Source organism: Coccinella septempunctata, chromosome 2 (genome assembly GCF_907165205.1).
Source record: "Coccinella septempunctata chromosome 2, icCocSept1.1, whole genome shotgun sequence".
NCBI lineage: Eukaryota > Metazoa > Arthropoda > Insecta > Coleoptera > Coccinellidae > Coccinella > Coccinella septempunctata.
The window spans coordinates 28,088,224-28,106,917 of record NC_058190.1 but is presented as its reverse complement, the minus strand read 5'-3'; the positions used below and the strand labels follow the sequence as shown (position 1 = coordinate 28,106,917).

At 36.4% G+C, this 18,694-nt stretch overlaps 2 protein-coding genes across 2 annotated transcripts; both read left to right on the top strand.

Moving 5' to 3' along the window:
• Positions 1-230: 230 nt before the first annotated feature.
• Positions 231-17,429, top strand: LOC123306936 (protein O-mannosyl-transferase 2). Its single transcript, XM_044889138.1, is given in 13 exon segments — positions 231-481; positions 529-612; positions 665-749; positions 801-905; positions 959-1,067; positions 1,124-1,392; positions 9,731-9,837; positions 9,888-10,080; positions 10,151-10,589; positions 11,718-11,866; positions 13,194-13,362; positions 13,365-13,538; positions 17,042-17,429. Coding segments are annotated over 13 exon segments (2,136 nt in total). The 5' UTR covers positions 231-446; the 3' UTR covers positions 17,260-17,429.
• On the top strand, positions 1,718-3,183 carry LOC123306937 (4-hydroxybenzoate polyprenyltransferase, mitochondrial). The gene has a single exon (XM_044889139.1). The coding sequence runs from the start codon at positions 1,833-1,835 to the stop codon at positions 2,928-2,930; it is 1,098 nt and encodes a 365-aa protein (XP_044745074.1). The 5' UTR covers positions 1,718-1,832; the 3' UTR covers positions 2,931-3,183.
• Positions 17,430-18,694: the final 1,265 nt, after the last annotated feature.

Here is an 18,694-nt window from a genome sequence, read left to right as displayed (position 1 = left end):
ATAGAAGAAACTAACATTATCAAATACCCGAAGCTAAACCTAAGTTTAGCCGGATAGTCTTAAGTTTATCTTCAGACATATCTTTAGCCGCAACAAATATACCGATATATCGAAATATCGATATTTTTACTCGATATATATCGATATATATTTTTCACCCTTGCCCATCCCTATGTCAGCCGTATGTTAGATGTTCTATGGTTTCAAATATGTCACATTTTTCTATGTTCGAACCGGTACTTTCAACTTTTTGAACTTTCACATGACACCACAACAAGAAAAAATTCAAAGAAAATATTGTTCCTTCAGTACTATGCTAATGAAAATCAGGAGAATATCAGTTTCTTTTAAATTGATTGATTATCTTCTCTGATCGGATAAAATTCATGAGACAAGGACACTAACATTTTTGAATATTTTGTTTATAGAAATAATAACAGTTCATAATGGCCAAGAAAGTATCTCCAGTAGAAAATAAGAGGTAAACTAATATTTCAAATCTAATTGAAATGCAAAATTGTTTTTCAGGAATTTTTATTATGTATTTGGTATCGTTATTGTAGTAACATTTGTAACGAGATTTCATAAAATAACTGAACCAGATCATGTTTGGTAAGATAACGTTGAGGAAAATTATGTGGTACTTATGATATCTGATTTTCAGTTGGGATGAAACCCATTTTGGTAAAATGGGTAGCTGGTACATAAATCGAACATTCTTTTTCGATGTTCACCCACCGGTTGGGAAGGTAGGAATGCTTATTCTTGTTGGCATTTGGTTGAAACATTGCTTATTGTAGATGCTCATAGGACTTTCTGGTTACTTAACAGGTTACGATGGCAAATTTGCATTTGATAAGCCTGGAGATAAATATGACAACACTAGTTATATTGGTATGCGAGTTGTAAGTATTTTATTATCTCATAATCTAGGTAAAATTACAAAGTCAATTTTTAGTTTTGTGCTTCTTTGGGAGCTTCAGTTGTACCTATGAGCTTCTTAATTGTACATGAAATGACAAATTCTTTAACTTCCGCATTGTTTTCATCTCTACTGGTTATATTTGGTAAGTTCCTGTAGTTTTTTATATATGATATTTATATGATAATGGTATTTTTTTAGATGTTGGATTAATTACCCTTTCCCAATATATATTACTTGATCCCATTCTCTTATTCTTCATGGTGGGTTCTCTTCTTGGAGCCGTGAAAGTAATGTCGAAGAATATCGAGGAATTTTCATTTCAATGGTGGTCTTGGTTATTTTTTACAGGAACCATGTTGGCATGCTGTATATCTGTCAAATTTGTTGGTCTTTTTGTTGTTATTCTTATTGGATTGATGACCATCATTGATTTATGGAACATATTGGGTGATCTCAGGAGGCCTGTTGTAAGTGTTTTGAAATTATCATACTGGCATAAAATTATAATGGTGCACATTTATAATAGACCCTTTCTAAAAACTTGAATGTTCGGTCAGGAAAATACTGTACAATTTCATTTTTAATCAAAGTTGAAGAAAATTGGCCCGTGCATTTATAAATCAAATTCAACTCGAGGTAATATTTGTCTGACCAGTAAGCTTTCGTTGTAATCAGATCTCAAAAAATGATTTATTAGATTTTGTGGATATTTATGAACTAGTTTTTTGAAACTGTGAACGAGTCACGAAGAAGATAACTGCATAATAAGTTCTATGTTTACCTCTTTGGTTTAACCTTCAAAATTGGATTATTGAATTTATAGGTTAAAAATTATTCGAAAATAATTTTAGTACAAAAACAATAATTATACCTTCTCATCATTGAAAAGATGCACTTGTGACGGACGATGATTACATATAGAATTTTAAAATGTTCACATAATTTTAAGTATTTGCTACCTACTAAAAAGTTCGAATTGCAAAATATTAGGAAATTTAAAGTTTCAACTTCGTTTTATACATCCGATGAAAATAGGTATGGAAAGAATAATGCAGACCTATCTAAAGTTACATTATCCGAAAAATGTGTGGGCTCTTCGCCCAAATTATTACAACCATATCTCAAATTAATGAGGCTTGACAAACCAATAGGATCATGGTTGTTGTTTTGGCCTTGTGGATGGAGCATAGCAATGGCAGCACCTATTGGGTGCTTCCCCGATCCTTATTTATTGGCCCTTTTTGGAACTGGTGCAGTTGTCATGAGAGGTGCGGGATGTACAATCAATGACATGTGGGATAGGGATATTGATGCAAAGGTAGAAAGGACAAAAATCAGACCTCTTGTTAGTGGAGATGTATCAATGAAACAAGCGTGGGTGTTTTTAGCTGGACAATTAAGTGTTGGATTAGCAATTTTATTGCAGTTGAACTGGACTAGTATTTTATTAGGTGCTTCATCGTTGGGACTTGTTATTTGTTATCCATTAATGAAGAGGTTCACATATTGGCCTCAATTAGTTTTAGGTTGTACATTCAATTGGGGGGCACTACTGGGATACTGTGCTGTTAAAGGATATGTAGATTTATCTATCTGTTTGCCATTGTATATAGCAGGTGTATGTTGGACAATATTTTATGATACTATTTATGCCCACCAAGATCGTTTAGATGATATGAGGATAGGTATTAAGTCAACAGCTATCAAATTCGGAGATAGAACCAATTTATGGTTGACAGGGTTTGGTGCTAGCATGGTCTGTAATTTATTGATATCTGGTTTGATGAGTGAACAAACTTGGCCATATTATTTAAGTATAGCATTTGTTTCTACCCATTTGACTAATCAAATTTATACATTGAATATAAATAATGGTAGAGATTGCTCTGAAAAATTTATGTCTAATGCACATGTGGGTTTGATTTTATTCTTGGGTATTCTGAGTGGTACTTTGTTGAAAAAATCAGATAAACGTCAAGGTAGGGAATTGGCTTTAGGGCAGTAAATCTTTATAATCAATAAACCTTCATTGATTGATTTTTATTGTTCAATATTTCTGTTGAACTATATCCTATTATTTATCTATACATAGATACAAACTAGTCAATTTGAGCTCACTTCAAATACATACCATAGGATGCACTTGAATAGAATATTCAATTTTTTGCTACGGAATTATAAGTTCATACAATTTTAATCTTTGTACAATCAGTTGGAAATCTTTTATTGACAGTCCAAATAAAATCAACCTACCTATATGTTTTTCTTGAAATATATTTCCCTTTCTTGGGATTATCCCTTCGAATAATATCAGTTTTTAACAAAGAAAAAACAAATAAGAAATGCCTTCTTATTGGTAGATGAATTACTTTGATTTTAAATATTTAATATTTGCTTTTAAATATTACACTGGAATGAATTTGTAATTGTCCGGTGTACACTGAAATCTAATTAGCCCCACAGGCAAACTCTTAAATAAGCTAAATTAACATTCACGAAGATAACTATCATACTTTGATGAAAATGAATCAGATGCAAAAGTTCCTTAAAAATTTTTGATTCAGTTGAAGTACAATTAAGGATTAATTTTTCTCAAAAAATTCGCCACTGATCAACCTCTTCTATTATTGAAAGACTTTGGTGTACACATACATTTATGTACATGTTTTTTTTTTTGGGCCAGCTCAATACTTGGGCTAGGGAGCATATCGAACAAAAATGTTTTAGTCAAGAGTTCCTGTTTTTTTTTACTGGCTATCCGATGATGGCCTTCTTTGACTTTGATCTCGAAATTTATGTCTAGGTCAAATAGGATCATGCACTTGAAGGCAGATATGAAAAGAAAGGAAAATTTTTCGTACAGGCATGGCCTGTAGCCCTTTTTCAAGAAGGCTTGGAGCTCTTACAATGTCAAAATTGGAAATTAATAATTAATTTCCTCTAGAACATATCCTGTCTATGTCTATTCTTCAAGGCATGACTCGGTGGGCAACAGCTTTCGTGTTCTTTGCGTCATGTATGAATATTTATTTTGGTCGTTCCGATGTAACGTTCACCGCAATCGCAAGATATTCTACACCCTTATGCGAAAATGGATTGTTCTAAGCACTCCTCAACACCTATCCTAGTTTTTGTGGATCTACAAACCTACGAAACACTGTGCCAAAAACAATCCACCAAAGATTATAGAGTTAATCTTTGCAATCCACTATCGCAAGCAGCATCTTGCTTCACCCTCACCCTCTATATACGAGACTCGGGATGAGCCGTCGTTGGTCGATTGTCTCGCCTCAAAGAAAACGAGGTGTCTGGTGTATCTGACTAATATGTGGGTGTGTCCTTTGACCAAGCTTCTGGATTCGAGCACGCTGTGTGCATTTCAAATGGTAAAGTTTATGAATGTGTAGGTAGGGTGGTTTTCGAAATGGAAAATTTTGATGAAAAATATGGACATAATTAAGAAAATAGGTTTTATTTCCAAAACAACAGACAAAAGTATAATCAATTATCTGAAACAAAAATAAGTCATTTGATCACATCACTCAAACACATTCCCCTGTGTGACCCACGGGTGAGACACGACGGAAAATGGTCAAAAACTTGAAAAACAAACAAGTTCAACATAAAAATAGGTTATATTCATATTTAAAATGAACATACGTAATTTAACAAGAAAAGTGAAATAACGTCCGCACGGGTCTCTCTGTGAATCTCTCGGTGTCGCGAACGTGTTAATTATATGACTTTTAAGCGAAACTTGCCTTAAACAAATGATGCTGGTTTACGAGATATGGGGTATTCAAGGTTTCTTACGAAATGAACTGAAAATTAAAAAATTACAGTAGCGAATTGAAAATTAAAAAATGACAGTAGCAGTATGACAATTTGGAAACGGGAATTTCTTCAGGTGGGAAATCATAATATGTAACTCGTTTCAATGTAGCTTATAGAGCAGGGCGCCAATTTATATGAACAAAAGATATTGTGTTTTTTCATATATGAAAATGTAACGGAGGGAAATAAAAATTCGAAGAATATATGAGGGGTTCATAGCTGAAGTGAACCAAGTCCATGCAGCCTAATTTTGAGATGAATGGTTTATAAGTTGTTTATTTATATTTTAGAATGTAAGCATTGTAAGCATATGCTTATTTGCAATTTATTCATCTTGAAATACTATAGTTGTCCGGGATGGTCAATGTGCAATCAACTATTGCCTAAGTACGATTTTTGTTATCTAAATAGGTCATAGTAAACGCAAGCTTAAGGACAGTTACAATTACATATTGAAAACATATTTGTTCCAAATATAAAATTTATTTATATTAGGAGTATAAATAAGTTTACGCCGTTTTGTGAGAAATGGCATGTTACAAGGCTTTCGTCAGAATTGGCAGATGATAACCGGCCTAAAAATTAGATTGCCCATTCAAGAACAACATGAGCCGATCATCGGATCATATTATTCACTTCGTATTAGCCTCATATATCTTTTTTCATCCACAAATTTTCAAATTTGATACAAATAAGCTTCATTTGCGGGAACTTTCAATTTACCTTTAATTAAAAAAAATCTGCCGCTGAGACGCATCGATTGTTCGTAGAAGCATATAATGAGGCTGCCTTGAGTGGGACAACATGTCGTGAGTGGGTTCAAAAGTTTTAAAATGGTGATTTTGACGTGGATGACGTGATCGCAGTGGAAAGTCAAAAATTTTCGAGTTGCTTCATCCAAGCGAAACAACCACTGGAACTCTCTACCGAACACTAATAAGAGATTGAGCTTAGCTTTGAAGGTAGAAACGCACTCAATACTACTTCAGACATGACCAAATTGTTCTACTACATAATAATGCTGATCCGCATGTTGCAGTTTCGTTGAGAAACTATTCGAAAACACTTGGGGCAATACTTCGATTAAATGCAAACTACCGCTTTTCACAATTAATATTATATTTTAGACAAAAAACGGCGGAAACTTATTTGTACGCCTAATAAAATCATAGAGCAGTCATAAGTATTAATGAAACAGAAGGATGGCTCATTTCGGCGATTTTGTCTGACGTCCCCAGGCCTACACTATAGTACTATCGTAGTTAGAGGAAGGGGCAGATAACGTAAATAACAATAAAAAGTATTTTTATTTATTTATTTATTTATTTATTTATTACATAGTTGTTTCGAGTAGAGGACAAGCCTATAAACTCGAAGATTATTAGATTAAGTATGTGCATACATAAACTGATGAGGATAGTAATGAAATCGAAAAATACAAAACTGAAATATCATATACAAAAGCAAAAACAAAAATTAGATGTAACACCACAGTTCCTCATAGAGAGGATTTCCACCTGTCATAACTGTTTTTGAAACCGTTTACCGAGGTCGATCGCACCACGCATTCAGGCAGACGGTTCCAGTTGTGGAATATGGAAAGAGTTGACGTTGGGAGGACCTGAAATTTTCACGTTTCAACTTGAAAATGTGCCCTCGCAAGTTATTCCTATTCAGAGGAAACATACTGCGGACCCTCTCACCGAAGTGGCCCTGCATGGCTCGAAACGAGAAGATCAGGTCACCGCGTACACGTCTCTCCTCGAAGAGTGACAAATCCATGGCAGAAGGTCGCTGTTCATATGAGGGTCGCATTGGACCATAATGAGCGCGAGTGGCCCATCGCTGTGTGGACTCAAGAATATCGCTGGCGGCCTTCGTGGAGCACCACCAAACTGGACCAGCGTACTCAAGTGTTGGTCGGACGTATGTCTTGAAAATAATCCCGAAAGTTCGGTCGTCGCAGCCTCTGAAGGATTTATTGAACATGTAGGTAAGCTGTTTTGCTTTGGCTGAGATACGTTCAATATGGGCTAACCAACTAAGATCTTCCGAAATGGTAACGCCAAGGTCTTCAATCTGGGATACGGGAGTCAGGTGTTCAGCATTGATAGTGTAACGCAAACGAGGGTTGTTTTTGCCTATGTGAAGCACAAAGCATTTACCTGTGTTAAGGGGAAGCAACCATTCTTCGCACCATTTATTCAAGGTGTTCAAGTCAGTCTGAAGATCAGCGTGATTAACTATGGGGTTATTGTAAAGTTTGATGTCGTCGGCAAACTGTGACAGGGTGGATTTAAACCGGAATGGAAGATCGGAGGCGTAAAGAAGAAAGAGCAGAGGCCCCAAAACGGAGCCTTGAGGGACGCCAGATAGTACCGGCCAAGCGGATGAGGAGAATGAACTGCCAACACGCACGCGGTACGAACGGCCAGTCAGGAAAGCTTTAATCCAAACGAGCAGCTCTCCCCGAACACCAATGTGCTCCAACTTTGCAAGTAAACGTTTGTGCGGGACCCTGTCAAAAGCCCTGGAGAAATCAAGGTATATGACGTCCGTTGGCTGACCAGAGTCCATTGCTTTTGTCCAGTCGGATATGCATGATAGGAGATTTGTTGTTGGGGAGCGTCCAGGAACAAAACCGTGCTGCTCGTCAGGAATCAAACCATTGGAAAGAGAAAATTCAAGAAGCTTTTCACTAATTATCCTCTCCATTACCTTTGCAACGGCTGACAGCAGGCTTATAGGGCGATAGTTTTCGGGGGAAAGCTTGTCTCCTTTCTTGAAGATGGGGGTCACAGTAGCAAAAAGCCAATCCGAGGGAAGTGAACCTGTAATCATGGACTTGCGAAACATGATAGTGAGAGGGGTAGATAGGGCACCGGCACACCGCTTAAGAAGGAAAGGTGTAATTCCATCGCTGCCTGGAGCAGAAGAAATATTGAGCTTAGATAGGTGATGCTCCACCATTGCTTCATTGATTTCAACATTCAGTATTTCGGAGCAGCATCGGGGAAACTGTGGGGTTGGACTCGGACCGGGCGGCTCAGGGGAAAAGGATTGAAAAAAAGATTTAGCCAGAATGTCCGCCGTCTCTTCAAAGCCGCAACTTAGAATGCCACAGTCATCCTTGACGATCGGAACACTAACATTGGTGCTTAAAGATGATCTTACATATTTGAAAAATTTTTTCTTGTTCTTGGATGAGGCCAGTCCATTCTCAAAGTTCTTCTTCGAATTTCGCAAGGAGGTAGAGACATAATTGGAGTAGTTACGATGCGTAGTGAAGTCCGCTGTGGATCGAGTACGCAAGTATCTTTGCCATAGAGATTTTTTCTTTCTTATCAGCTGAAGTGAGTGATCGTTAATCCAAGGCTTCAGAGGAATCCGTTTCTTCACCATAACCCGGGTGTTCGAGGAGACGATCCTGTCCACTAGACTCGTAAAGGTTGTCCATTATTTGTCAATGCTATCGTGAGATGGAAGCAAGGAGTTCCAATCCAATCTCGACAATTCAGCGGAGACGTTTTCATAATCGACCTTATTTATAGTCTTCATATCATGATGGTTGGCATTTGATGAACGAAACTGCAGTGCAGTGGAGAGCGTGACATGATCAGATTTACCAAAGGGATGCAGATAGCTGAGGTCTGAGATGAGCAGAGGGTCAGAGACGAACACCAAGTCCAGACGGGATGGGGTTTGACCTTCTCTGAATCTGGTGGGTTGTGTTACAAGCTGTTGCTAACGGGAGTTAGAAACTAATTCGGCGTAAGGAAATGATGGAGAAGACGCAGGGGGTAACATGGTCATCGGCCACTTCAGGTCGGGACAATTGAAGTCACCAGCAATGAAAATATTGTCGTGGGTTCTGGATGCAGAGGAGAGGAAATCAACGCAACTGAGGTCAGCAGGACATGGGCGCGGTCTGTAAATACACCCAACAAAGATTGAAAATTGGTTGTTAGAAATTTTCAGGAAAATGTTATCGATGTCGGTCCAATTTTTATGTATAGTTTCAACCCTGTAAGAGTCGGTTATGAGTTTATTGACGTATATGCAAACGCCCCGGTAGCCAAGTGCGTCCTGACTATCGGCCCTGTAGATAGTGTAACCCGGGATCTGCACAACCGAATCAGGAATCGATGGACGAAGCCAAGTCTCGGATATGAGCACAAGAAGAGGTCGGTGTAACTGCGTATAGACAAGAATTTCAGAGTGCTTCGATGATAAGGACTGTGTGTTTGTATATATGATGGGCCAAGAATTCAGGTCACCTAGTTTTTTGATTTCACACTGTTGGGTGGAGATGGAATGCTGACGATTTTCGGATTTCCTTTAACGTACTTGATGGTGAGATTTGGTTCACCTGCGGATAATCTCTCTCTCAGCTCTGCTCTCAACGATGTTAACTGGGACAATTGTTCCCTGGTTTTATCGTCCTGAATCTTGACCGAACGGTATTGAGAGCTGCCCAGTATGTCCGACATGGTGTAGTAATATTTGTTCAATTTATCTTCTTTTAAATGTGTCCTTTTTTCTACTATCCATTTTCCTCCGCGCAAACTTGGGGGCTCATTTCAATGATTTTTATATGACAAATTGAGGATTGCAGGAATCCTATAAAACTTAAAATAATCCCGCCGAAGTTTCGTGCTCCTCCTGCAACAACTTTAAAACAGCTGATCCTGACAGAACGTTGGTCAAACTTTTATCCTTTTCAACTGCTCCGCTCCCCCTCTATCTAGTTTTCTTTCTTTCCAATTATTCCTCTTTTTGACTTTTTCACTTCTATTTCTTAAGATTCTTGTCGGGTCGCTCAACTTATTGCTCCATATACTCTGTAACTTTTTTTAAAAACAATTTTGGAGTCGCATTTAGAAAATTTTTTGTTTACACTATTAACAAATACATGTTCATATACGTATTTAATTGAAACTAGTTTATTATTTTTATTTTCACATTTTACAGATAGATACCATTAAGCATTTCATTGCTAGAGCCATTCTCCTGATTGTTTGGCCAACTGTTCTTTATGCCATATTTTTTTATATCCATCTAAAAATTCTGAATCAAAGGTAAGGAATTCAGTACACTGTTGGTATTATTTTCAACATGCATTTTTCAGTGGAAGTGGTGATGGCTTCTACAGTTCGGCTTTCCAATCTCAACTCATAGGTAATAGCCTGCATAATGCCAGCATGCCTAGACATGTGGCTTATGGTGCAGTTATCACTTTGAAAAATCATAAGACAGGAGGGGGTTATCTACATTCTCATTATCATTTATACCCTGAAGGGGTGGGAGCAAGACAACAGCAGGTATGTAGTATTTTTAAATGGAGTTACAAAATCCAGGACTATCATATTCCACACATTATTTCTTTCAAAGATAACAACTTACACTCATAAGGATGATAATAATAAATGGGTTATAAAAAAGTATAACTCAGAGATCAACGACGTAGAGATAGTTCGAAGCGGTGACCTCATACGATTGGAACATTTGGCGACTAGACGTAATCTTCATTCTCATAAAGAACATGCGCCCATTACGAAAAAACATTATCAAGTAACCGGATACGGAGAAAATGGTACAGGTGATGTAAATGATGTATGGAGGGTGACCATCCTTAATGGAAGAGAGGGCGAAGAACTTAAAACTGTAACTAGCAGGATCAAGTTCGTTCACTATTTGCAATCTTGTGTGCTTACAACTAGTGGTAAACAGTTGCCTAAGTGGGGTTATGAGCAGCAAGAAGTGTCATGCAATCCAAATTTGAGAGATTCAAATGGAGTGTGGAATGTCGAGGAGAATATTTTCGGGAAATGTGAGTTGATTTTTCTATATAATTTTTTCTACCAATAAGGATCACCCAAAAACCCTCAAAAATTACATACATTTGTTGTTAGAGCCAATAATTAGTAGTTTTCAATCAGAATATAGCTATGCAAATCCATCAAAGGGTCTTCCATTACCAGATCATTGTAGATTTTCAGTGTCACTACACCAGGAGCGAGGTGTGTGGGCTTCAAACCTTGTGCTGAAAATCAATTACATTGCAAAGATAATTCAAATCTAGTAATGTGGTTTTATGCAGAGCAACTAAGAACTAATGCATAAGAAAGTAAAATCGAATTGGTAGTTCACGTGATAACTGTCTGGCCATTATTATATTGATTTCTTTCTTAGGTCTCAGTTCTTGGGAACCCTGCCTGCCTGAAACCACCACAAAATAGACATCAGTACTAGTTTTACGAGAGGGATTCTACTAGCATTTCGTTCTTCACTGAACGGTTTCGTGTTCAATTCAAGGATCTCAGAATCTCTGTTGATTTAAGATATGCAAAGTATTCGGTTCATCGTCGTATCGTTGGATTTCGTGTATAAAGCCCGTTTGTAACAGCCGAAAATTCTCTGGAGAATTCCCAACGTAATTTTGACAAGAAAACGCCAGAAATTATTTTGTATGCAACTGATCAGTGAATTCTACCGAAAGAACGCATGTAACTGCAGAGCAGTATATATTTTTCATTTCGAATCATTAGGTGAACTTTTTTTTTAATGCAAACTTTTATTGAATTTGTTATTTTTGAATTGGAAAAAAATCTTTTGTCAGTAGATTCTACGTATGAAAGTCCCTAAGAAGGTTCAAGTTTCAGATCTGTAACTTCGAAGACAAAAAAATTATGAGAACTTTTCGGAATCGTCAAAATCTCAATTTTTGTTTATAACTCGAAAACTAAAAATGATAGGCCGATTCTGTTTATGGATTTGAATTAGTCATGAAAAAAAAAAAGCTACAGAATGTGTCATATCCGTTTTCTTCTAGCTGCTATAATAGTTCTCGAGATCCCCTCAGTAGACAACGAATTTTGCCCACCCTGTATATTACCATCTATGTATTTTGTGAAATCAATTGATAATTGCAATGCATAATTGTTATTCAATCTTCTAGTGGAAAATGTAAGTTTTGAAGTATATGCTCCTAGTTTCTTTGAGCGGTTTCTGGAGTCTCATGCTGTTATGTTGCAAGGTAATGCAGGATTGAAACCAAAAGAAGGAGAAATAACTTCTAGACCATGGCAATGGCCAATAAATTACAGAGTAAGTGTAAATTAGTTTTTTTCATAACTTTAAGACCAATCACAACGTTGAAAATTACAAGGTCTTTATAAACGATTGTAACAGCGAGTGCATAACTAACGCAATTAAGATTTTCTCCCAATTTTCTGGTTGTTAGCTTTATTTGAACGACTTTAGTTCGTTGTGTCCGAAACAGTATCTTGAACAACTATTAAACGTCATTTACTCTTGATTAACTTGAGAATGTAAAATAATTTCCTGTTGCGTTGTGTTAGTACGAAAAATAATGTTTGGTTTGTACAAGCTGAGCGCGACATTTAGATTTTAAGAGCATTAAAACCCGCATTGCGATCTTAACTTCTTCTGCGCCAACGAAGATTATCAAACTTGAAAAATCCAAAGCTACTTGATTTTTTTTTACCGCACGTTATGTCATCTCACTTATATTCATAGATTTGAGATCTGCCTATATATTTTCGGGTACATTTGTGCTGTGAAATCAAGAAATCCAGCACAACTTTTCAGATGTAAACGAATGCATTTGTAACTCGAACCTTTACATGATGATTTAGTTAAAATTTCTATTCGCTTGTGCTAGAATATTCTCAAAATTTTTGAATGGCAACTAGGATAGTTCCGTCATTTGAAATGATACAAGATTTTTCTTCAGTTACATTTAACCACACCACTGAGGTAAATTCTTCTCAATTAGAGTTTTTACTGCAAATGTAAATTCATCACTGGTATTCGTGTCCTGACTTTTTAAATATTCAAATTTAATAAATTTAAACTTGAGTTCCATTCATGAATTTTTTCACTCGCTGCAAAAAATATCAAAATTCATTTTTCAGATATTCAATATTTCAAAATAGCTTCGTTTCTCAGGCACAAAGACAACAGCGCCTCTCGAACTGGTTCTCTTGATAGGCATTAACCGAGTCTAGGACTAGCAGGATTGCCTCCAATATATTGTCTCTTATTATCTACTATAGACATAACTAGTCTAAATTATCTTCGTAATATGTAGTCGGTATTGCCAGATTGTGAAATAGAAAAGAAAGAAGAAATCCTTCAATTAATTTTGCTTCATTCAATTTTTTCAGTCTAAAAGTTAGATGATGTATTTTGAATGCGAAGTTCTAAATACATTCAATAAAAACCACTTCATTTTTGTGTGGAGAAGAATACCCCTCGTTGCCAAATTATCAGGAAAATGCGTAATTTCTATGATGATCTACGTTCATGTTCGCAATCCCAAGTATTGGACTATCATTAAGTTATTTGAAAATGAAAAATTGTAAATTCATTTCCGACCAAGAGTTCACATATTTATGTCCTTTTGTTGTAGGGACAATTTTTTTCTGGCGCTAGTTATAGAATATACCTGCTAGGTAATCCCATTATATGGTGGAGTAATCTCATATTTCTTTTCACATTCGTTGTGATATTCATTGCCAATGCCATCAAATCTCAAAGGGGTTATATTGGAAAGTTCACAGGTAGGTCAATTCATACAAATATAATGTGACATGTTCAACAAAATTACTTTCAGATGAACACAGCTTGAAACTGAGAGCATGTGCTTGGCTCTTCGTGGGATGGTTGTTACATTATGTACCGTTTTGGGCAATGGGGAGAGTTCTATACTTTCATCATTATTTCCCAGCAGTTATTTTCAGTTCTCTCATATCAGGTAAAACTTTTCAATTTCATTCATTCCGTTATTTTTTTCAAAAACGCCTATATCTTGTTTACCTGAAATGTTTTCTTCAAAGCTATGTGCGTTTACTTTCATTTACTTATCTGTGAGTTTATACAGGGTGGTCCAGATCGTAACCAAAAAAGTTTAACCACGTATTCTACATCAAAAATAAGCCCTAGTTTGTCATACAAACATATGTCGAGAAATGTTTCCTCCCCGAGATACGGGGTGTTAAAATTATAGAAAAAAAATGTTTTTTATTAATAACTTTCTCACTGCTTGAAATATTGTGAAATTTGAGACATAGGTTCTGAGCGTCAAGTAGCACTTTTTGCATAATATCATTTCTTTTTTTTTCTACCAGTGGCGTCCGTACTGCAGCGAGACTGAATATTTTCAGATAAAGAAATGATACGCCACTGGTTTTTCCGACAATAAAAATTACTATTTAAATCCTTATTTAATTTGGAGCAAATTCGGTCTCTCGACTTTTTGCTGTACGGGCACCGTTTCCGGTTAAAAAAATAAAACATCATAAATAATCCTGTTCGAAAAATTAATGTAGACGGATTGCAGCTTCCCCTTCCTTGCAACCAGAAAGTTGATGTGGGCTCGTTAGAATCATTGTTTTCATCAAATGCATATATAATTCATTCAACAATTTCTCATCAACAATTAAGAGGAGTTTATACCACGGGACTTTCTCGCCATCCTTATAAGGCTTAAAGGGTGAAAGACTACGGGAATGTGGAGTGTTGCCAGAACAATTGAACGATAAGTAGAAGTTACGAATATTACAATAGCTTCCATTTTCGTCGAAAAGATGGCAGCACTTAAAGAACTTCTTTTTGCAGTTCCACCAGGATACGAATTGTAGACAATGGCGAGACTTTTCGAGAAATTTTTTCATGTGGAAATTCATAGAAGAGATTATTTTACCTCGGATAGTGAATAACATGAATGAATATTTGTTCTTCAATGAAAAAAATTTTAAATTTTTTTCCGTTTGGCGAATAAAATTTTTTTTTACTTTCCGAGATGATGCGAACTGATTGAATTGAATTATAATGAAAACCGCATATTGGTGGGCAATGGAGAATGAAGGGTGGGAATGTCACCCATTTAGAATATGAACTTTCATACACCTGCTCGAAGATTATAGTCAATAATATTTGCACCTTCTGTGTGCAATAGGAAATACTCGGGTGTTGCCTCCATCTACGTCACACTAGCGCACGTGCAATGACATTGAACCTTAGAACATAGAATATCAGGAAGGAGCCTTTTCCAATAAATGTGACGGGAATTGTGCGACGGAAACGGCCATATTGGTCTTCCAAATTCTGATTTGAAAAGTGGCAGACTTGGAAGTCAAATGATTCTGATATCTGTGGCCAAATGAACAAAGTGATGTTTTAACTTAATTTTGATAATTTGGATTATTGAAATTTGCTGGAAATAAGGATTCTGGATATTTTAGCGTGAATAATTCATAGGTAGGTGATTTTTCAAGCTGAATAGCAGGTATCAATTATGAGTTTCTGAATTTCATGACATAACAAGGTTATCCCATGACAATAACACTCCATGGGCGTAGGTGATGTTAAGTCATAGACCTTAATACCATTAAGTATATAGCCAAGCAGTGTTAGGCGGGGTGAATTTCCGCTTTGATTATCAATTTGAACGAGCGTGAAAAAGCTTCTAACTTTACGTCAGTGCTTTCCTAATTTTTTTGATTAATCAGAATCAACTGATTATTGAAGTTAGTTTTTTGTAAACTTTATTGTCCTACGCCACTGTTGAAACGGAAATATATGTCGGCCATATTTCTCCTCTATTCCGGTCAAATTGATATGAGCAATATGCTCCTTCCTGTTATTCTATATTCTAAGCATTGAACACGCATTGGCGTAGCTCACATAAAATTAGTTGGTGACGTGCAATAAATTTTAATAATTTCTTTCTTCTTCACTAACTCTTCTAATTTGTGAAAGTATCTGCAGCACTTAGCGTATGGTCCGCATATACACATTTGGTAACCGAGAGTTACCGGAGGGGTTAGTAGGGTTACTCTGGTGACAGATAATCGCACCGAACTGTAAGGAATTCGACATATACGGACCGCCCACTTACTAACAAAAAAAACAAAGTGTATATACGGACAATACTCTATTGTGACTTATTCATCAGATAAACAACGTTTTTCGTTGGGGTATTTCAATTTATCTTCTTTCTAACTTTGATTATTAATTGTCTATATTGCGCCACTGCTAACCATACCAGTTCTGTCAATTCAGTTTGAATTAAGCATCCAATTACACCATCGCCTTTCCGGCGAATTATATCTTCTTGGTCCTTGTCTCGTAGCGGGAAGGGGAAAAATTTTCTATCTTTTGCTTTCGAACTGGCTGATTTGCGCCACAGCCCTCTTAACACTGTTTAAGAGGGCTGTGTTTGCGCACTTTTTCCTATGCGTTGGGAGTCTATCTTCCTCAGATTATTTTCCGAATCTGTATATTCAGAGTATAGAAAATTTGGTTCATTCGTCCCCTAGACACTCGCACGCTATTTTGCTCCAAAATTAAATATAAGGAATGTCCTGTAACAATCCAACTGAATTCAAAGGTGGAAATCATTCGGAGGAAAAGAAAATTCGGGACAAATTTTTAGTATGTGCAGGTACCATCAACATTTCAATTTGTTCAACATACGAGAAACCAAGTATGTAGCTATATAACTACTGTAGTCTATAGCTAGACAAACAGGTTATATTTAGGGATCGGTTGATTAGTAACTAAAAAAGAGTATTTCAATATCTTGAGGGAAAAAGGCACTAAATGGAAATTTCTATTTGATTTTTCATAACATATCGTATATCCTGACATGGTAGTTGAGGATTTTTGCTCTCTTTTCAATTCCCCTAGAAATCTTAGAATAGACACCCCAATTCGACCGAGCTCCTTAATATGACTTATTCTGAGTAATTCCTGCTTGAATCTACTTTGCTAGGAATTGCGTTATAGCTTTTTTTCGCGGTGCAATTCTGATTCGGCAAACCTAGGATTATTCTTTGTGCGTTGATTGAAATATGAAATCCCAGATCCCAGGATTCTGAATCGATTATGAAGATCTCATAGCATAAACCGAGAACCGAACTAATAAGTTATTAGGGCCCATGCCCTCTTTCGAGAGATGACAGATATCTGCCGAATTGTCTATCACATCTAACTGGTGAATTGACATTTGCCCCAATGTACAAAGAATGGTCCTAAGTTTAAAGATGGCTGGATTATTTTATTATTTGGAAATTCGAAATTCCCATTAATTCAGAATATACCCCGCGAACAAAGCTGAGGACACCAATATCTCGTTGATTACATAACATTATTATTATATATTATTATAGTTGTACGAACAAATAACAAAACAATTCATATGCCTTCAAAACATTGTACTTGTATATTATATTTTTATTAATTTTTATCTTGCAGGTATCATTATTGATTACCTTTTAGAAGATATTCCCAAATTATTTCCTGCATCAGTGACGAACACTGTATATCACACCGTTTTGGGTATTATTTTATCATCCATTCTCTACAGTTTTTATCTGTTTGCTCCTCTGGCTTACGGAATGAATGGACCTACGTCAGGTGAAGCAAATTCAACCATGTTTGGTCTGAAATGGATGGACAGTTGGGAATTTTGAAGAATAATTTTTTTAATGTTACATTATTTATTTATTTGTATTTATTGAGATCTGTATTGATATATTTATATGTTTATTTTCAACAATGGTGCGTTTCTTATTAGGTTTTGACTTATCTGTTTTTGTCTATTTTGTTGGTATATAAAAGTGGTGATTCACACTAAATAATTCTTATGCGTTTTTTATTTTATATTTCGATTATAAAAATAAATATATTTTTGCTACAATAGTGATATTTTCGTTGAAAAAGTTTACCTCCCAGCAACTACAGACTATTACCTATAAGAGGAGTAAATTTCCAGTTCCGTGCATGCATGTATACACCCGTGACTTCTTTTGGAAATTTAATACCGCGAGATGTATATGGATCATAGTGAAATACGCTACACTTCCTCACTGGCTTCCTTACGGGGTACTGCCCACTCAGGAAACTCCTAATAAGAAAAAATCTAGCAGAAACTGACGGAGTACAGATTCTGTAGGTAAGATGTAGAAACTCCGGAACCCAGAGCAGTTACCTACAGAATGTCATTTTTGTTTCACATATAATTTCAAAATGAAGAGATGCAATGGAGCTCGAATACACGCTTAAGCCTCCTTCAACTCGAAACCTGAGTGTAGTAGTTCGTATCTAGGGTATTATGATACGTAGTTTGTCGTTTTGTTTTATTTTGGCAGCAGTGAGGACGAACAGCTCGGGTATGAGTGAGGTTCGGTAGACGTTAATTAACACATTCCACATTCGCATTATTCGAAACCCCTCATATAACGAGGTTCGAAGATGAACTGAATTTTGCAAGACCAAATAGTCTTGAGGTACTGTTAAGTTGCGATTCCACCGGAGTACTTCACTGTGTGGCACTGTTGCGCAAATTGTGCGGCACAAAAGTTCATTGCGGTAGACTAGCCCACATGAAAAAGTAACGCACAGCTATGATGATGGAAACGGACGCTAAATGTGTTTACAGCTTGTACGTACTGGAGTGCTGCACAAAATGTTCGTGAACAATTGTGCCGCACACGGTTTTTGTGGAATCGTACCCTTACACATGCTCAAAACTCACACAAAAGCATGCGATTTTCGAGCACTCGCCACCTTGTAGCATTATCTCAGATCAATAAGGTGTTTTTCATTGATTTGAGAGCAGCATGTGTATCGGAAGATTATAGAGTACTTATACTCTTTGCATGCTACAAAATTGACCGTCGGTCGCGTCGTTTAATTTTTTCGCATGCTACTTGAGGTGCGGGTAAAAGGGAAAACGTTAAAGGCATGTGTTGACAGTTTGGCTTATATCGACCACGAAAAATCATTGTAATTTGAGGACGGTGGACGAACGACATCAGAGCAAGTGTGTACAGCCAAAAAACAAGCTCTTTTTTCTCTTCATTTAAGAAAACAATGTGAATAATAATGAAGAATGATCACGCCTAA

What these genes read in the sequence shown, in the direction of transcription:
- LOC123306937 (XM_044889139.1), top strand. Translation starts at nt 1,833, where the DNA reads ATGATTACATATAGAATTTTAAAATGTTCACATAATTTTAAGTATTTG.